At 37.7% G+C, this 18641-nt stretch overlaps 1 protein-coding gene and 1 pseudogene across 1 annotated transcript in view; both read left to right on the top strand.

Moving 5' to 3' along the window:
* Nucleotides 1–17291, top strand: part of FARSB (phenylalanyl-tRNA synthetase subunit beta) — a 96368-nt gene extending 79077 nt beyond the window's left edge. The window contains exon 18 of the mRNA XM_069104521.1: nucleotides 17012–17291. Coding sequence (XP_068960622.1) covers nucleotides 17012–17163 — 152 coding nt within the window. The 3' untranslated portion in view covers nucleotides 17164–17291. The remainder of the gene's footprint in view (nucleotides 1–17011) is intronic.
* LOC138174327 (aminoacyl tRNA synthase complex-interacting multifunctional protein 1 pseudogene) lies at nucleotides 3130–11057 on the top strand (annotated as a pseudogene).
* Nucleotides 17292–18641: the final 1350 nt, after the last annotated feature.

Here is an 18641-nt window from a genome sequence, read left to right as displayed (position 1 = left end):
CTCTCAGGCAGTCCAATAATTTTTAAATTCTCTCTCCTGGATCTATTTTCCAGGTCAGTGGTTTTTCCCATGAGATATTTCACATTGCCTTCTATTCTTTCATTTGTTTGGATCTGTTTAACAGCATCTTGATTTCTCATAAAGTCATTAGCTTCCATTTGCTCCAATCTAATTCTGAAGCAATGATTCTCCTCAGTGAGCTTTTGAGATTCTTTTTCCATCTGGCAAATTCAACTGTTTAAGGCATTCTTCTCCTCATTGCCTTTTTGAGCCTCCTTTGCCATTTGAGTCAGTCTGTTTTTTAAGGTATTTTCTTCAGTCAGGCTGTTGACTCTCATTTAATAATTTTCTTGCATTGTTCTCATTTCTCTTCCCAATTTTTCCTCCACTTCTCTTATCTGCTTCTTAAGGTCCTCTGTGGCCTGTAACCAGCTTGTATTTTCCTTTGAAGCTTTTGGTGTAGGAGTTCTGACTTCACTGATTTCCTCCTGTTCCATGCCTTGCTCCTTTTTGTCCCCAAAATAGGAGTGTAATGTTGGAATCTTCTGTCTGCTTTGTTTCCTTTGCCTGCTCATTTTGCCACTCAATGATTTGACTTTTGGGCTTTTTGCCACAGTAGGACTCTGCCACCAGACAGGGGAGTTTTTGTCCCAAACGCTGGGGTTTTCTCAGCTGCCAGAGGTATTAGATGGGTGCCCTCTCTGAGGTCTCCACAGGCTCTGGCAAGCTGGACACACACCCCAGGACCTCCACCCTAGACTGCAATCCAGATCCAAGCAGGTTAAAGCAAGAGCGATGACCCCTCAGACTGGTGCTTGGTCCCCCTATACTCTGCAGGCCAGGAGCTGAAGCCGCCATGTGGCGCTGGCAGGCTGTGCTGGCGTCTCAGCGGTTTCTCGCCTCGGGGGTGAAAGCCAGGCACTCCCACTTACTGGGTCCCAAAGTCCAGACTGTACTGGCCTCTCACCTTGTCCTTCGCATCTACGTGTTGATAAATCTGCAAACGGCCACAGCTGCTGCTGATCTGGAGTCCCTCTGGCTGGCAGCTGGTCAGGCCGGCCCTGGGGCTAAAGCCTCAGAGTGGTGCTGGGCTCGGCTCCCAGAGCCTTGCGCTGGCCGATTCCTGCCGGCCTGCCAGGCTGTTCTCAGCGGGAGGTTAGCTTCTCTGTGTCATTTTGTGGGTTCTGCAGCTCCAAAGTTTGTTTAGAGTCCCCTTTTTACATGGATTGGGGAGGGTGGAAGCCGGAGCCGCGGGAGCGTGGTGCTTCTACTCTCTCCCTTGTTTCTTTATAAAGAAACATGTCTCTGACATTTTGGGGCAATCAGTATTCTGGATCAGTGGTAACAAACTCAAATAGAAACAGGGGGTTCTATAATCCATATGTAAGGATCCCTGTGGGTCACATATTAGTTTTTAAAAGTAATTTTACTGTATTTTTATTTTGTTAAATATTTCTCAGTTACATCTTATTTTAGTTTGGACAGCACTCAGGAGTATTGTGAATGGCATATGACCTACAGCCCTGTGTTTGACCCCACTGTTCTAGCTTCTTAAAGGTCATCCCTTAAATGCTCCAATTATTTTTTTCATTTTTTTGTATAAAATTCTTTCCTATAGACACCTGCTGTTTGTATGTGCTCTGCTTTACTTCCTTGCTTCCCTTAACTAAATAAATTATATTGAACATAATTTGGGAGGCATCAAGGTCATTATGATTAAATTTTGAACTGTACTATGTAGATGAACCGTGGCCTTAAGCTAAGCAAGCAGTAACCCTGGGAAACACTCCGGAACTTCCATTCTTAAATTAATCCTTTATCTGAACTTGGTAGCTTGTTGTGGAGCTTTTCTCATAAAAGTGGAACAGAGAAGCTGCATCCTTTGCCATCCCTCAGCCTCCTGTGCAGTGTAATGTAGCTGTTCTTTTCCAAGATTAATTATTGTATCTGAGGCTGGAACAGCCACTCCCCCCTCAGCTCTTTTACTTCCCTTGTAATATCTTCACTGAATTTATTTGTATCTTTGACTTGTTAACGGGATTTAAGACATTCTCTTATTTCAAGATCCCCAGTAAACTTCAGTCCATTCTCCCCCATATTAACTTATTGTTATTGCTAAACATCTTTATTCCATGATCTAATTTTTACAACTATGTGTGAGAGAAAGTAATTTGTTCAACTTTTTCGCACAAGATCTGACAGTGTTCTCGTGGTTCTTCATTGCCTCTAGGATAAAATACAAACACTGACTCCTCTTTTTGCTATTTAGTGCCCTTTGGCTCCACTTTACCTTTCCTGTTTCATTTTATGTTACTCTACTTCCTTTACTAGGACTCATGGGTTGCTCAATACTAGAAAACAGCATAATAAATCATACTTACAAGAGAAACAGCACTAGAAAACAAGGATTCTTAGTCTTGAAGGAGTACATCTCAACTGTCTTTAGAATTAGATTTGTTGTTTTTTTTGCAGGGGGGGAAGTCGGGGCAATTGGGTTTAAGTGACTTGCCCCAAGGTCACACTGCTAGTAAGTGTGTCAAGTGTCTGAGGGCAGATTTGAACTCAGGTCCTCCTGACTCCAGGACTGGTGCTCTATTCATTGTACCACATAGCTGCCCCTAGAATTAGATTTTTGAATGCAACAAAGCATTTTTAGTGCAAGGCAGAGGAGCACTGTATGGGAAAGGTAGCTGAGGTCTAAGTATCCTGGGTTCTTACGTGAAGCACTTTAAAAGGCTAATTATGCTAACCCAGGGGGAAAAAAATCCATAACTCATCCTTTGAACAAAAGGCATATTTACAGGCAATTCAGTTGAATAACTTCTATAAGTAACAATAGATTGTCAGAATTTAGAGTCTGTGAAGAATTTGTGATTTTTTTTTCACATGAACTGTCACAAATCTGTCCTTCATTCTTTCAAAGTGTGTAGTAACTTAATTGCCTTGGTTACTGAAAAAAAAAATCACATATGATAGCTTTAAAAAAAAATAACTTCTCTCATTAGTCAACTTGGCATGGTTGTGCAATTCCATTGCCTCCTAAAAACTTCAGTACCTTCTTCCTTCCCTTCTATTCCACTCCATACTTAATCAAATGAAAGGCATGGCTTAAGGGGTAGCAGATCTTAATGCTATACCATCATGCAGCTAAGGTTTGTCTGTAAAATTATAGTTATTTTCTTACATCACTTTCTGTCAGTTAATATTCCAGAAGCGAGAGCTTGGGAAATTTTAATATCAAAATATTAAGGAAGTTATTTTTCTCTATAAAGGAGCATTACTAGTTTTAAATTGCAGTTTGCCTAGTACAGATCATTTTTTTCTGCTCTTATTAGTTGTACTTTGACCTATTAAATATAAAGCATTAGAGTTGGCTTTAATCCTGACTTTTGACACTTAGTGACTGACCATGGACAGGTCACTTAGCTTCTTTGAGAATCAGTTCCCTCATCTTTAAAATGGGCTTAATAACACTTGTGCCACCTCCATCACAGAATTGTGAGGAAACTCTAAAATGCTGTCTAAAGGTGAGTTTGTTACTGTTCTAAGAGTCTGGAAAGTTTGGAGCTGTTTCTCTTATTCAGACTACTTTATAAGAGAGCAGAGCTTCTTAACCTGGGATCTGTGAATGTGGAAGATTTCAGGGAGTCCACAGACTTGGATGAGAAGAAAATTAGATATTTATTTCAACATAATTGGTTTCCTTTATAATACTTTTTATTTTATTTTATTCATTTTAAAACATTATTCTGAGAAATCTATAGGCTTCACCTGAATGCCAGAGAAATACATGACACACAAAAAATTAAGAACCTGTGTAACTGAGGATAGTGTAAGATGATTAGCTTAGTAGAGGTCGCTTAATGGTTTTGATTCTTTTTTGCATGCTGGAGAACATTCTTCCTTGATTCTCTGTTCTCCCTTGGCTTCCATGATAATCCCACTCCTCTTTTTCTTCATAATCCTTCTTACACCCTTAATCTGGGTGATCGGCAAAATTCTTCATACTTTTTTTAGTCTCTCTTGGGGAAACTTATCCATTTCCACAAACTCCATTTTCACTCCTGTAAAGTTGACCCTTTAATCTCTATCTTCAGACAGAATTAATCTTCTTCACTTCAGGCCCATGCTTCTATAGCTACCATTTATTGCCCTTGAATGCAGCAGTAGCTCCTTCAAACTCAACATGTCGGAAACCTAATTTTACTATCTTTTCCCTCAAATTAACTTGCCGATTTTCCTACATAAACATCTCAAATGAGATTCTGTACATAAAAGGCTTTGCAAACCTTAAAGCACTTAGATATCAGTTATTAATATTCCTGTCAAGAATTTACTTAATATTTTTTGAGTCTTCTGATTCTCTCACTTCACGCATCTGGTCAGTCACAAAAGTATTATTTCTTCTGCAGTAAGTTCCTCTCAGATATATTCTCTTCTTCCTATTCCCTTTACTATGACTCTAGTACAAGCCTTTATTACTACCCTTTTAGACTATTGCAACGACCTCCTTATAGACTCTCTTGTCTTTTAATATCTCTGCTTTCCTTCACAATGCCACAAACTTTATCATTATGCACAGATCTCCATTTTTACAAATGAGTTGTTATCATACATCCCAAGGCAACAAGAAACATCATTTAATGAGATACTTAGCCATCACACATCACACTGCTAATGATGAACATAAGCAAAAAGACTACTATGATGGTAATTGCAGTTAATGTGCCAGCTTCAGTTGCAAAGAAAGAAGAGCTAGAGAAAGTCTGTGAAGGACTAAATAAAGCCCTTCCACATTAAGTTAACATATGCTTTAGTACTTGGCAGTGTTAATTGAATATTGGGTGGGGGGGAGGACGGTGAAAAATATGTTGGAAGATGTGACTCAAATTCAGGAAATAGAAGAAGCCAAAGGCTTCTGTAGATAACTATAGAATCCTTGAGCCTGTTTGTTATGAATACTTTGTTCAAGAGGAAAGTAAGGAGGCAATCAGTGAGTAGTAGGCACTGAATAATATCACCCACATTCAAAATGACAATGACTTTATCATAATCAACTACTTAGCTTAGTTGGAGTCATTTTCAAACCATCAGTTTCTTAGTTCAGAAATCAAAATCAATACTAAGAAGAAAGAATTTTAAAATGAGAATATATACCAAGCATTTAAAACAGTTTAAACTTAACTAATTTAAATAAGTTACTGATGCTGAAAATTGGAAATGGATAAAAGAATAAATGTCCACACGGACTGTCACCATTTACTATGGAAGTTTAACCAACATAGCAAGAAAATGGAAGCAAGTTGGATCTCTATAGATTGGAGAATGACTGATGAAATTTTGATATGAACTAAATGGAACGTATTCTTGAAAGAATGATAACTATGAAGTATTCATAGAAATTCAGGAATAATTGCATGAATTGATAACAGAGCCAAGTAAGCAGAACCAAAAGAATAATGCATATATATAATGACCGCAGTAATTTAAAGGAAAACAACACTAAAAAATAGCAACAGAATTCAGATCATTCCGCTGACTACTGTTGACTCCAGAAGTCTGATGATTAGCTATGCATCCCTCTTCTTGGCAGAGAGCTAATTCATAATCAGCACAAAATGAGGCATGTGCTGTCAGACATGATCAGCGCATTGGTACTATATTTTTTACAAGAGAGGGTTCTTTTGGGGTTGGTACTAGGAAGTGACAGCAATAAAAAAAAATAGTGTTAGTAAAGCTTTTTTTTTTTTTAAGTAGTCATTGTAAAGCACTTGCCACTCAGAGGTCAAAAGAGCCTAGAAGCTTTCTCAACCAGAAAATAGTCTATGTCCTTTCTAAGTGGAAATATATGACAAACAGAAGCAACATTATATTAGAAGATGAACCTATTTGTTAATTCTTACTGAGTAGGATGGGGAAAGATTATGAACAGTAGGAGGAAAAATGGACTCACAGAAAGCTTAGTGAGAGAACTAATTAAACTTGATCATCCGAGAGCATTTAAAGTTGAAATTGGAAGGATGTAACAAACCACAATAAACTGTTTTCTCCAGTGGCACATTACACTTGAACTGTATTATCCCATTCTACAGGGTGCTATGTGAAACAACATATATGACACAAAAGAAAGCAGAAGTCAGAAGATCACCTGGATTAGGCCAACCATACACAAAAGAGCTCTGTTTTGGAGGGTTTTGAGGCTCAGTATTCAAGAAAAGGGAAGAGGTATCAAAAGACTGGGGAAAAAATTCATGTTTATTGTTGATGTTCAGTCACGTCTGACTCTTTGTGATCCCATGGTAACTCAGAATTTGAGAGAGAGAGCTTCAGTGGCCATCCAGTCTAACTTCTACACCGAAAGAATCTCTACTATAACATACCTAACAAGGGGTCATCCAGACTATGCCTGAAGATCTCCAAAGAGAGAAACCCATCCCTTCTTGAAGCAGCTAATTCTGCTTTGGGGTAATTCTGATTGTTAGGAAATCTTTCCTCATATTTGGCCTCAATTTGCCTCTTTAAAATTCCCACGCTTTGTTCTTGACTCTTTGGATCCAAACAGAACAAATCAAATCCACTCTCCATATGAACAACTTTTAAAATACTTGAAGATAGCTATCATGACCTTTCAGAGTTTTTTTCTCCAGGCTACACATACACAGTTCCCTCAGACCTTTCTCATCTGTCATGAACTGTTCACATTCCTACTTGCTTTCCTATGAATGCTTTCCATATTTTCAATATGCTTCTTAGACCAGGGTGCCCAGAATTGAGCATAATACTCTAGATAAAATCTGACAAGGGCAGAATACCATTATATTATCTCCTTCCTATCTCTGGAAGCCATGACCCTCTTAATGTAGCCCAGGATCACATTTCTGTTTTTTGGTTATCACATTTTACTACTGACTTATTGAACTTGCAGTATACTAAAACTCCCAGATGCTTTGACCAATTGCCATCTATCTGTGCCTCCCCCTTCTAATGTTTGTGGAGTTGATTTTTTTTTTTTTGTTCCCAAATACAAGACTTTACTTTTTTTATTTTTTGAGTTTCATCTTATTAGATACAATTCAATGCTCTAGCTCTTTTTGGATCTTGACTCTGTCATCCAGTGTGTTAGCAGTCCCTCCTATTTTTGCATCAACTGCAAGTTTGAAGAGTGTACCATCTATGTCTTTACCCAAGTCATTGATAAAAATATTAAAACAGGGGCAGCCAGGTAGCACAGAGAGTAAGAGCACCGGCCCCGTGTCGGGATGACCTGAGGATTGAATCTGGGCTCAGACACTTAGCACCCATCCAGAAACACCTGGCCATGTAACCTTGAGCAAGTTACTTAACCCCAATTGCTTACAAAAAAAAAATTAAAACAGTACAGGACCAAGTAAAAATTCCTGTGATATTTTACTGGAGACCTATCATACTTATCACAGATTGACTCTGAACCATCAACGGTTACTGTTTGAGTATGACCATCCAACCAGTTTGGGAGCCTTCTGGTCTTCTATGTTACTCCATTTTCTCTATAAGAATACTTGGTCAGTCTCACTTGGTTCTTCTGCTGGTGGCTGTGGTGACCTTGGCGTCTGGGACTGCTCAGCCTTGCCAGGTTCGTGATTTTTTTCCCATTTCTGGATAAAGATGGCAGCCAATAAAGCAGTTCTGAATAGACTGTAACAAAAGGGTGTGAAGGCTGATCAAGTTATTGAATACCTTAAGCAGCAAGTTGCTCTGCTAAAGGAGAAAGCAATTTTACAGGCAACTCTCAAAGAAGAGAAGAAACTTCATGTTGAAAATGCTAAGCTGAAGAAGGAAATTGAGGGACTTAAACAGAAGCTCATCCAGGCAGAAAGTCGCAGTAGAGTGAAACAAATACCAATTCCATGTGGTCCGTCAGTGCAAGCTAATTCCACATCCATACCTTCTGAAAATTTAATACAGTCAGTATGTGCTCTGGTTTTGCCTTGTGGTGCCAAAGGAGAAGAAGAGAAAAAGAAAAAGAAAAAAATATGGGAGAAGAAGGAAAAGAAGCAAAAGCAACCAGCAACTGCAGCCCCTGACTCATCTTTGCATTGGTTATACCATCGCTGCCAAAAAGCATCCTGATGCAGATTCTTTGTATGATGAAGAGGTAGGTGTTGGAGAAAAAGTACCAAGAATGGTTGTCAGTGGCTTGGTGAAATGTGTCCCCCTTGGCCAGATGCAGAGTCGTATAGTGATTTTGCTTTGTAATTTGAAGCCTGCAAAGATGAGGGGAGTGGTTTCTCAGCTGATACTGATGTGTGCCAATTCACCAGAGAAGGTGGAAATCTTGGATCCTCCTAGTGGATCTGTTCCTGGAGACAGAGTTACTTTCAAGGGATTCTCTGGAGAGCCTGAGAAAGAACTAAATCCCAGGAAGAAGATCTGGGAGCAAATCTGGCCTGACTTCACTGACGACCAGTGTGTTGCAACATAATAAAGGAGTCTCCTTTGAGGTGAAAGGGACTGGGGTCTGTAGGGCTCAGACCATATCTAATAGTGGAATCAAATAAAATGAAAAAAAAAATCTTTGGCAATTAAGATACTTTAAAAGAAAGTTTTGATGGAAAGTACTGTAAGCACAATAAAAAAAATATTTCTTCCATTAAAAAAAAGAATATATGGTCAGAAGCTTTGCTAAAAACTATTTAAATTCTATCCACAGAATTCTCTTCATCTGCTAGTTTAGTAGTGCCATTAAGAAACGAAATGAGGTTAGTCTCTGTCATGATCCGTCTTGATGAAGCCTTCTTGGCTGTTGGTAATCACTGCTCCCTCTTCTAGGTGTTAAAGCCAGCTGTTGCTTTAATAATCAGTTTTAGCGTTTTCCCAGGAATCAAGTCAAGAGCACTGGCCTATAGTTGTCAGACCCTGTTCTCTCCCCCTTCTTTGAAAACTCAGATAGTTACCCTTTTCACATTTGCAGCCCCTTTGCTATTTTCGATGAATTCTTAAATATCACTGTGGCTTACCGTGGCATCCAGCATTTCTTTTAGGACATAAGGATGGGTTCCGCCCGGGTCAGATGACTTAATTTCATCTCAGGCTCTCTTCCAGTCATCTCACTTTTCCCAAGTATTGACTCCCTGCTGATCTGATCGTTTTTGTTCCGTCAATTCTAGAATACATCAAAATGAAATTAAAGCTATTTCTGAAACAGAGCCAACATTTCCCATTTTATGTATTGTGGCATCTTCATGTAGTTCCATATTTTCTTGTTCAACAAGAAATCATGTGTTTTGTTACCTTTGTACTTTCAGTCACCAAAGTATAAGGCTCATCTCTAGGAAAGAGTGCCTTTTGTAATCCCTAAGAACTTGGGATAGTTTGCACTCTTTTTACTCTGAGCAAAGTTTTTATTTTCAGATTCTACTAAAAGTCTGAGGCATTTTTCCTCATGAATTAGGATTTTTAAAAAATGTATTTGCTATTGGGTACGATTGAATTTCAGTCCTTGTCTTGGAAGATGTGATCAGCAACTCTTTTGGTGTGTTTGTTGCTAAAAATATTGCTAATAAAAAACTATTACTTACTAACGTTTTAAAATTTCATGTTCAAGATGAACAGAAATTGGATGCCATGTCCAGCCATTAAAGAAATGTAATGGAAATCACAATAATAATAGCTAAGTTCTCAAAAGAAGCCTCTCAAACCATTAGCAACTATGTGAATGTTTCATATCACTGATATTGAGAAACACAAATCAAAACATCTCTGAGGCCAAGGATGTCAGTGACAAAAATAAAGACCCCACATAAACTAAAATATTTATAGCATCACTTTTTGTTGAAGCAAAGAACTAGGCCCATTGATTGTGGAATGATAAACAAATTGTGGTTCGTGACTAGGGATATTACTATGCTATTAAAAACAACATGATAAATACATATGAACTGAAGAAAAGGGAAGTATGCAGAATCAAGAAACTAATTACACTGTAATACACAGTGTCAATGGAAAGAACAGCAAAATCAATTCAACAGTTTATTCCTTTTTTTTTTTTTTTTTTAGAATCTGGAAGTTGTTCTTGAGAAAGACTTGTGTTATATGAAAACACTGTTAGAATGGTATCCCCCTCCTACCCCCATCCTGCCTTGGGCCCAAGCGATCCAGCTTTGATTAATGTAGCAATATTGAGGCAGTGTTCTAAGTATTACTTGAGAATTTTACATGTAGATTTTAGTTTATTTTTTCATATCAGAAATGGTCTTCTAGACATTAGTGACACCTGAGAACCTTATTCATCATTTTGCATCCCTCAGGGTGGGCATCCCTATTTATAAACTAGCTTTGTGGGTTCAGTATCTGTCATCACCACTAGTTTCATTAGTAGCTTTGGGCGAGAAGTCGCCTAGAAAATCTCTTTGTGCATTAGTTTTTTCCATTTCTAATATATCTATTTCACAATGGTCTGATTGAATAATCCTATCTTTTTATAGGATACCTTTTTTCTCTTTGTACATTAATTTTCATATAGATCTTGTTCTCTAACTAAAAATGTTTTTTATAATAAGCCATTTGTGTGTAAAATTAAAATTCTGATTTAATAAACAAGAAAAACCCAACCTGTTTTAGTGTTTCTCATGCTCTGAGTTTCCATCCTTTACCCAGCTTGTTGAATTATTTTGTTTTTATTAGTTACCTTCAGTGTAGGGCTAGAAATAGTAAATTGCTTTTGTTAATTAATATAATTCCCAAAGGCTTAAATCTAGTGAAACTAGAAAATATCTAAAAAGGAGCATTGTCCTGTGACTTTGATTTTGAAATTTTTAAAAACTTGGCCTAGGGAAGGAAGTGTAATAGAGTAGAAGGAGTCCTGGTCCGAGATGCTAGGGACTGCCTTGCCACTCCCCCTCTTTTCTGTGGAGTGAGGGATTAGATTGGTCGCCTTTCCAGCCCTAGTATTCTGAGTACCAAAGAGATGGGAAATGTCATTGAAAAGTTTTTAAAAGCATGTAAAAAGGTCGTTTGGTAGTGGATGTGTTTAGTACCTATTTGTATTTCTTACAAGGGTGCACCAGAAGCAGTGCCCATGTGCTAAGTGTGCTGTGCTAGGGTGGGAAGCCGTCTGGTTGAGGTTACAAGAAAGCAGATTTACAGTGGCACATTCATGAATAATCTTTAAGTCTTTCTAGGACACTGTTGTCCTTTTGAAGTTTGGAATATTGGGAGAAGAATGGAGGAATTGAGGTGTTGCCCTTCATAACCTGTTGGCTCACTTTTAAAACAAAACCAGTTTTACGTGGAATAATCTTGACAGTGACAGCTTGGGATGTCTGACTCCAGTATTTTTGTTTAATTGTTTAGTATTTGCACTGTTAATTAACTAATTTTCTCTTTTAAGCAATGTGAAAAGTGACAGCCATGAAAGTCAATTACAGATTTCTTCACACATTTCAAGATGAAGAAATACTGGAGTTGTTTTTTCCTGGTTGCGAGATGATTTGTTTCACAGCATGGAGTGTTGGGTATTTCAGTGTGCTTATATAAAAGTGGAAGTGTACCGAGTCAGAGCCAGTAAGCTCTCTTTATTTTGAGAGGAAGGTTTGCCAGGTTACTGTGTTTAGTGGGAATTTTGCTGCATACTGTCACATTATTAAATGTAGTCACTAGCACAGCACTCCCATCCTAATTCAATGCCATGGGGTTAAAGAGGTACTCCTTCTTTTCTCTGTTCTATTTGCCTTCGCTTTAAGAGTTAATGACATCTGCAGGTGTGTTCGGATTAGCACTGTAAAGTTTTGTAAAGGCTTTTTCTTCTTTTGATGTTCAGAAAAGGATGAAAGATAGCCATTGAGCTTAAGGGATTAGGTCTACTACACTTTAAAGACTTGAGGGACCATAAATATTTCACTTCAGATGTAAGTCTGGAAAAAAAATAGAGCTTTATATTGTTGGAATTCAGTCTCCACTTACAAATTTAAATAATCTATACAGAGGCACTTTTTTCCCCAAACAAAGTCATTCTGAAATCTGAGCAAATTTAATACACCCTATTTGGGGGATATATCTTAATAGCCAATTCTGCTTTTCCCTTACCATATTCCCAGGGTTTTACTCTACCATAAATGACTGCTTTCCCTCTACTTCTTTTTCTCATGTTTTTCCTTCTTTCCCTTTTAGCAACCTCATTTATTCCCAACTGAGTTCATGAAACTCTTGCTCTGAGAAAAGCATATCATGCTTAGACTTAGGTTGGAATGGGTGGTGATCTGTTTGGTTCAGTGAATTTTACTTCATCTTTTTTGTTCCTCAGAGACATAGAAAAAGGATGTTCATTTTGGTGTGTTAATAGCATATGTAGATACTGATAGAGAATTAAGTAACTCGTTGCTTTTTTTTTTAAACATTATTTACCGAGAAAAAGGAGGGAAAACAATAAAGAAGACTTCTATATCTTGATGTAGACATGGAAGAATTCAGCTCCTTTTTGGGGGTTGTTGATCAATAAGAATTTTTTCCTCCATGAGTCTTCTGAAGATGAGTTATTAGCTCCTGTAGAACTGGAATGGGGGTAGTTTGGATTTTCCTTTTGATAGTTCCAACCCCTTTATCAGGAAATTAAACAATTATTGTCTTTCTCTTATACCGTGACAAGTTGAAAGGATAATTCAAAACAAAGATTTGAAATGCAGTCAGTTCCCAGAATGGATCCCAAGACTTTCCCCCTGAGATGTGTATGTAGTGTAGCAAATCAGACCAGGACTCCTTCTACTCTATTACACTTCCTTCCCTAGGCCAAGTTTTTAAAAATTTCAAAATCATAGTCACAGGACAATCCTCCTTTTTTAGGCCAGTAGATATTTTCTAGTTTCACCAGTGTTCCCCCTGAGATGTAGTATGTAGTGTATGTAAAGTAGAGAGGGAGAGCAGTGTACTTACATATCTGTGGGTATTTCTGTTACTCTCCCTAATGGTAGGTGGTAGATTCTGTTCATCTATCTTATGGTAGATCTACTTAATTTGGCAAGTTTCTCATGAACCATTAGGATCTTTGTGCTACCATAAAACCCTGTTTATGGATGTAGCATGTATTTTTTTCTTTTCAAATACTGGTTTAGTTCATTTTTTCCTAAGGTATTGAGCATCTTAGTGATAAAGGTTTTTATATCATGCCTGACTGAATACAAGAACAACTTGGTTCTGGTATTAATGTGAAGAAATGACTAAGCAAATTATATGACTGAGTAGTAGTGCATTTGCTAAGATGATCCAAAAATTATCAAGGCAGTATAGCCAATGGTAAGGGGTTTAAGATTAAGGAATTCATAACCTCATGCTTGATCACTCTGCTCTGATGCTTTGAGACTGAAGGGCCTACTCACTTACTTCCTTAAGCTTCAACTTCCGATGCTTCATGGAATTACAGGAATGAGCATGTATAAAGCTTTATCCTAACTCTGGGCCTATAATATTACTTTAAAAGAAAGAAGGGAGCAAAAAGAAACTGTGAAAGATGTTTGGCAACCAGCAGGATAGGGAGCTCACCAAGCTCTTTGAAGGTCAATTAGCCAGAAAATGTGCTAAAGACTAGGTACTGTGTTGGATTACTGGCCAAAGAATTACCCCCAAGGTCATCAAAGTGGTCCTACTGTCTGAGCAAAGAAAGACAATTATAGATGTTGAGGAGATGCTACAAAAGCTTTAATTAAGGGACTTATTTACACCCCACTAAGTCTTAGAAATTAAATTCTTATTTGTGCTAAGTTACATGGCTTTGGTCTGGGATCCCATGCAGTATTTCAACACAGAATACAGTCTTTCTGAAATCTGTTTTATGTGGTAAGCTATTTTACTGTAATGGATACCAGGAAAGCTAGCGATTAAATATAGCACTAGAAACTGGAAAGAAAAGAAGACTGTGAGCTGTCTCTTTTGTAGAGAGAAGAGTTTGAGGGGGAATATTAGGGAAGATGATAATTTCTTTTATATCTTCATACCCCAGAAATTCTCAGGCTCCCATCTGATGGGTAACTTCCAAAGCCTGAACACAAAGAAAACCAAACTTACCTTTATTCTGGTATTTGACATTTTGAAGTCTTATCCACCAGATAATACTACTTCTCTTAGATCATTAATTGATGATTTTATTACACCAATATGCTTTTGTTCTCCGTTGAGTGTTACTGGGCATGTTTCTTTTATTATGGCAAGAAAGCTTTCCCTAAACTTACTTCAGCTACCTCCCATCTACATTTCAAAAACCTAATCCCATATTTAAAGTATTTCTAACAGTCACAGCATTCTTTTTCCCCCTTTCTGTGTAGAGTCTTCAGTTTATGTGTCTTGATCCTATATCTTTATTGCAGTATTAATCAGGCTCTGAGGTGACTTATGCCACCATGCTAACCTCACGTTCTTTCTGTTGACTTAATGAGCTGATTCTCACATCCTGAATGGTTCTTCTCCTGGAAATGACTGCTGCATATGCTCTCTTTGTGCCGATGAAGCCAATCTCTTGCCTCTCCTTCTGTGAAATGATAAATTCTGAGAAAGCTAAGCTTGTGTTTTATTTGGACTACTATAGTTTATTTTTTTAAACCAATAATGTGGCTGTGTAGGTTGTTTTGACTTACTTCAGTCTGTAGCATTGCATTTCTAGTTTGAATGCTCTAGGCAAAAGGCTCCTTTTCTGTTTGTCTTGAGGCTTCTTTTCTTTCTGAGAATGGAGGCAGACTGTTCAAAAGTAATACTCGTATGTGTCTCAATCTGTGTGTGTATGTGTGTGTGTGACAGCACCGATTTATTTAATTACACACTAAAGTCAATAAGAAACCTGTGAGTACTTAATTCATGAGCCTGTCTAAAGGAGCCAGAGAGATAGAAATTTGCAAGAGCCCTCCCAGCTCTGTAATTCTATGATTCCACTGCCTAATGTGACTGTACACAGACTTCATTTCCCAATTTAGTATGGACATTTTTTGCTTTGTTGGAAGTTGTCTGCTTTTTAATTTGGCCTTTCATCGAAAGAAGTAACACACCATAATGCTTCATTCATTCATTTAACCAATTAAGTAACATTTGCGTTTTACAACAACCAGCAAGTCTCCCCATAATGAATACCATGTTCCTAGTTATTTATTTTCTGGTAGAATAGCATTTGCTTTTTATTTTATTTTTCAGTGTGGATTAGCATACATACATAAATAAGACCCTCTAAAGTGTAGGTTTTCTAACAAATTTAATCAATTTAAGATGAAGTTCATAGAAAGTACAAAAAAGTTCCTGTTTAATAAACAGCAAAATAGTCTTATTTGGTTTTAGGAAGTGAAAAAAAAATCTTACTGCATTTCAGCTTGCATCAGGAGTGCTTCAGAAATGTGCTTTTCCTCCCTTGATTTCCATAGAAATATTAACCTCCTGTTAAACAGGAATGCCATTTTCCTCTTGGTGTAGTTTGTATACACACCCAGGTTGGTTGTACTTGGTGATGGTTTTCGAGATAAAAGGACCAAGTTCTTGTCTTTGTCCCACCTTTGACTAGATGGGTGACCTTGGACAAGTCTGTTTCTTTCTTCAGGGTCAGTTTGCTCATTTGTAAATGTGTGAATTTGAGAGATCACCTCCGAGGTCCCTTCTGCTTCTGAATCCTCTGAGCAATTCTTTTTGTCAGTCCAATTTCCCAAATAACACTGATCTCAGGACTATTGTTTGAAAATTTCTATTTGTATTATTTTATAAGTGAAGGAAACAAATACTTATTAAGTGCCTACTGTGTACCGGGCGCTGTGGTACACGCTTTACACATATTATCTCATTGGACCATAGTATCTCATCTGTATTTCTTAAACTACTCATTGACTGGAAAAGCAGCTACATGTAGATTGATTTTACAATGCAGACTGAGTTTTAAAATTTCATGCCAATAAGGACTTCTGGTTATTCATGAACTATTAGCCTGACCCCTTTTTTTCTAATGTGGTGGTTAGAGATGAGACAACATGAAGAAAATTTCTCCATCTCAGTAGGTAGCTAAAGAAAGGAATCAGTGATGACAAACTTCCCAAATACAATTAGTTATCTAGGGATTGTAGACTATTCTGGTAAGTTTAAAAAAAAAAAAACTACTGTTAAAATTCCCAAGAACTATTAGTTGGGTTAGCTACTGTCAATAAACTAGTTTATGAAAATCTAAAGGAAGAGATAGTTTTCTTCCTCTTTTTTAAGGTAAATGAGAGAGGAAACCCAGACTACTTTGGGACTATTTTTTTTTACAGTGGTCTCATAGTAGATGTTCCCTTTCCACCCCCACTCCCTCAAACTGCTCTGAAAGCTCTTTTCCAGACAAGGAATGTTGGTCACGTTCCTAGTAACACGGCATGTAATCAGACATGACAGTTCCCTTCAGTCCCGATGACAGTGTGATTTATCTTTGTAATTGTCTTAAGGTAGAAAACAGTTAAGTTTTAGACAATAAAGACAGTATAGAAAAACCTATTTTAAAATCTAGAATGTTTTCAGGAGAGGGATTCTTCACTTTTCCTTTCCTTTTTTTTTTTTTTTTCTGATATAGTTGACCAACCAAGAGAGAAAGCAGCATGTTTATATAGTTTTCTCTATATGATTATACAACTGATTTCTTCCTTTTTTGAGTAAGAAATAGCCACTGTCTTCCTGTCCCACCCCTTATAGATAAATCTGGGTATAGGTGAGATATCTTTTCACTATAGTCTTTCATTTATCCCTTCTTCATTCTTTCCAGGGTCCCGTTGAACTGAAACATGGATCTCTGGTTTTCTTATCCCATTTTCTTTCCCACTGTTCCTTATAGGGGCTGCTGGATGAAATCAAAACTAGTACTTTTTTTTTTTTAAATACTAGAAAATGTCAGAGAAACACCATCTTCCCAGGGTCAATAGCTTGAAGAAAAATAATTTTTTCAAAAAGAAAACTCATTCTCCTTGTTAAATATGTTCCCAGTGTTAAATGTCTAATGCCATTTTTGCCTGGAGAAACATTGATTTTTCTCTCACTCTTTGTTTTTCAGGCTCTGCTTTCTTCCCTGGACGATGTGCTGAGGTCTTTGCAAAGGGTCAGAGTGTTGGGAAGCTGGGCGTCCTTCATCCTGACGTTATTACCAAATTTGAGCTGACCATGCCGTGCTCTGCTCTAGAAATCAATGTTGAACCCTTTTTGTGAAAATAGGGCTGTGTGGTATGAATCTCCCTGAAAGGCTCCCCTTTCTCTTCCCATGTGTCCTTTAGTCCTTCATAGGGATCATCCATTTGTGCTTTAATGTTTAATAAAGTAGAACAATATTGTCTGGCTCCATGAGTAAATATCTTCCTTCTACTGCAATTAGGGCAGCTTGTGCAATATAAGAGTGTGGTATCCGGGGATAGCTCGGCCATCAATGTGTAAAGTTTCATTGTTGGGTAAAAGCCCAGCATGTTACCAGAGAAATGTAATAGTGGAGCACATGATCAGTTCTGAAAATCAGAAATGTTCCGCAGACATCAGAGCCTCACACTGTAACTGATTACTTCTGCATAACAGGAATCTCGTTCTTTTCTTATTGCATGAAACAAGATAATTGATTAGAGCAAATGTTGAACGAATGTGAGCGTAACTAAGGGGCTTAGCTTTCGTTGTCCATTTGTCATGTGCTCATCATGGGGGGAAAATAAAGTATCCTTATTTCTTGAAGACCTTGAGTATTAGGTAATCAAGATTTGTATCTAGATTTTCTGCTCATTTGCTGTGTGGTAATTACTGCCTTTGAAGTAATTTTGAAGTGAAAGAAAATCTGAGAAATATTTGTGTTTGCATACAGTATGTTTTATTGTACCAAGGGTTTCCTGAAACCTTCAGGTTGTGCGAAAATGCCCCTGCAGTTCCAAAACCTGGTTTTGCTGGAAGAGTTCAACATGGAGAAGTTTGAAATGAATGGCTTTAACATATTTAAACATAAAAACATTCTAGGTAGACTTAGGGTTATAATCATTTGAGATAGGAAGACATACATTTACATGAGGTCTGTTTAATTATATAAAACAATTGAATTTTTCCTTATTTCCAGGGCAGGAATTAACCCTTTGTGCCTCTAACTGGAAAGTAGCATATACCTTTTCCCCCATCCCTTTCCCCTCTCCTTCCCTTATTCTTGAATGTGCTTTACTCTTAGATTCAAATTTATAATGTGAACTTTGCCTCTCCTGAATGAAGGGGGTGAGTGACCCTTTTAGAGAGCCACACCTCACCTAGTTGACATGAAACTCATATAGAAAAAACAGAAGTCATAATAGATCCTGCAAAAGGAGCATCTGGAAAGGGTAAAATATATGTTGTGTCGCTAAAGACTCCATTGAACCTGAACTCAGAACAGAACCAGCCTGCCTAGGCCAGGAGCGGTTGTGGCAAACTTAGCAAGATGCACAAGTAGACAAGAACACAGACTCCTGACTACCCAAGACAAGAACACGATTCTGAAGCTGATCTGCTAGGTAGCATCTAGTGTAGTGCCTGGCACATAGAAAGTACATCTGAAATGCTTATGCACTATTTAACCTGGCCCACCTGGAAAAGAAAGTAACTAGGCTTTTTTAGCATGAAGTTGAAGTGTTTGAGACATATCTCCCTACTCTAATTCAATAAGCATTTATTTTAATTGAGGTCTG

Source organism: Petaurus breviceps, unplaced genomic scaffold, assembly GCF_028583685.1.
Source record: "Petaurus breviceps papuanus isolate PSGF00001 unplaced genomic scaffold, PetGlider_PUasm1.0 688, whole genome shotgun sequence".
Lineage (NCBI taxonomy): Eukaryota > Metazoa > Chordata > Mammalia > Diprotodontia > Petauridae > Petaurus > Petaurus breviceps.
This window is presented reverse-complemented; position numbering and strand designations above follow the sequence as displayed.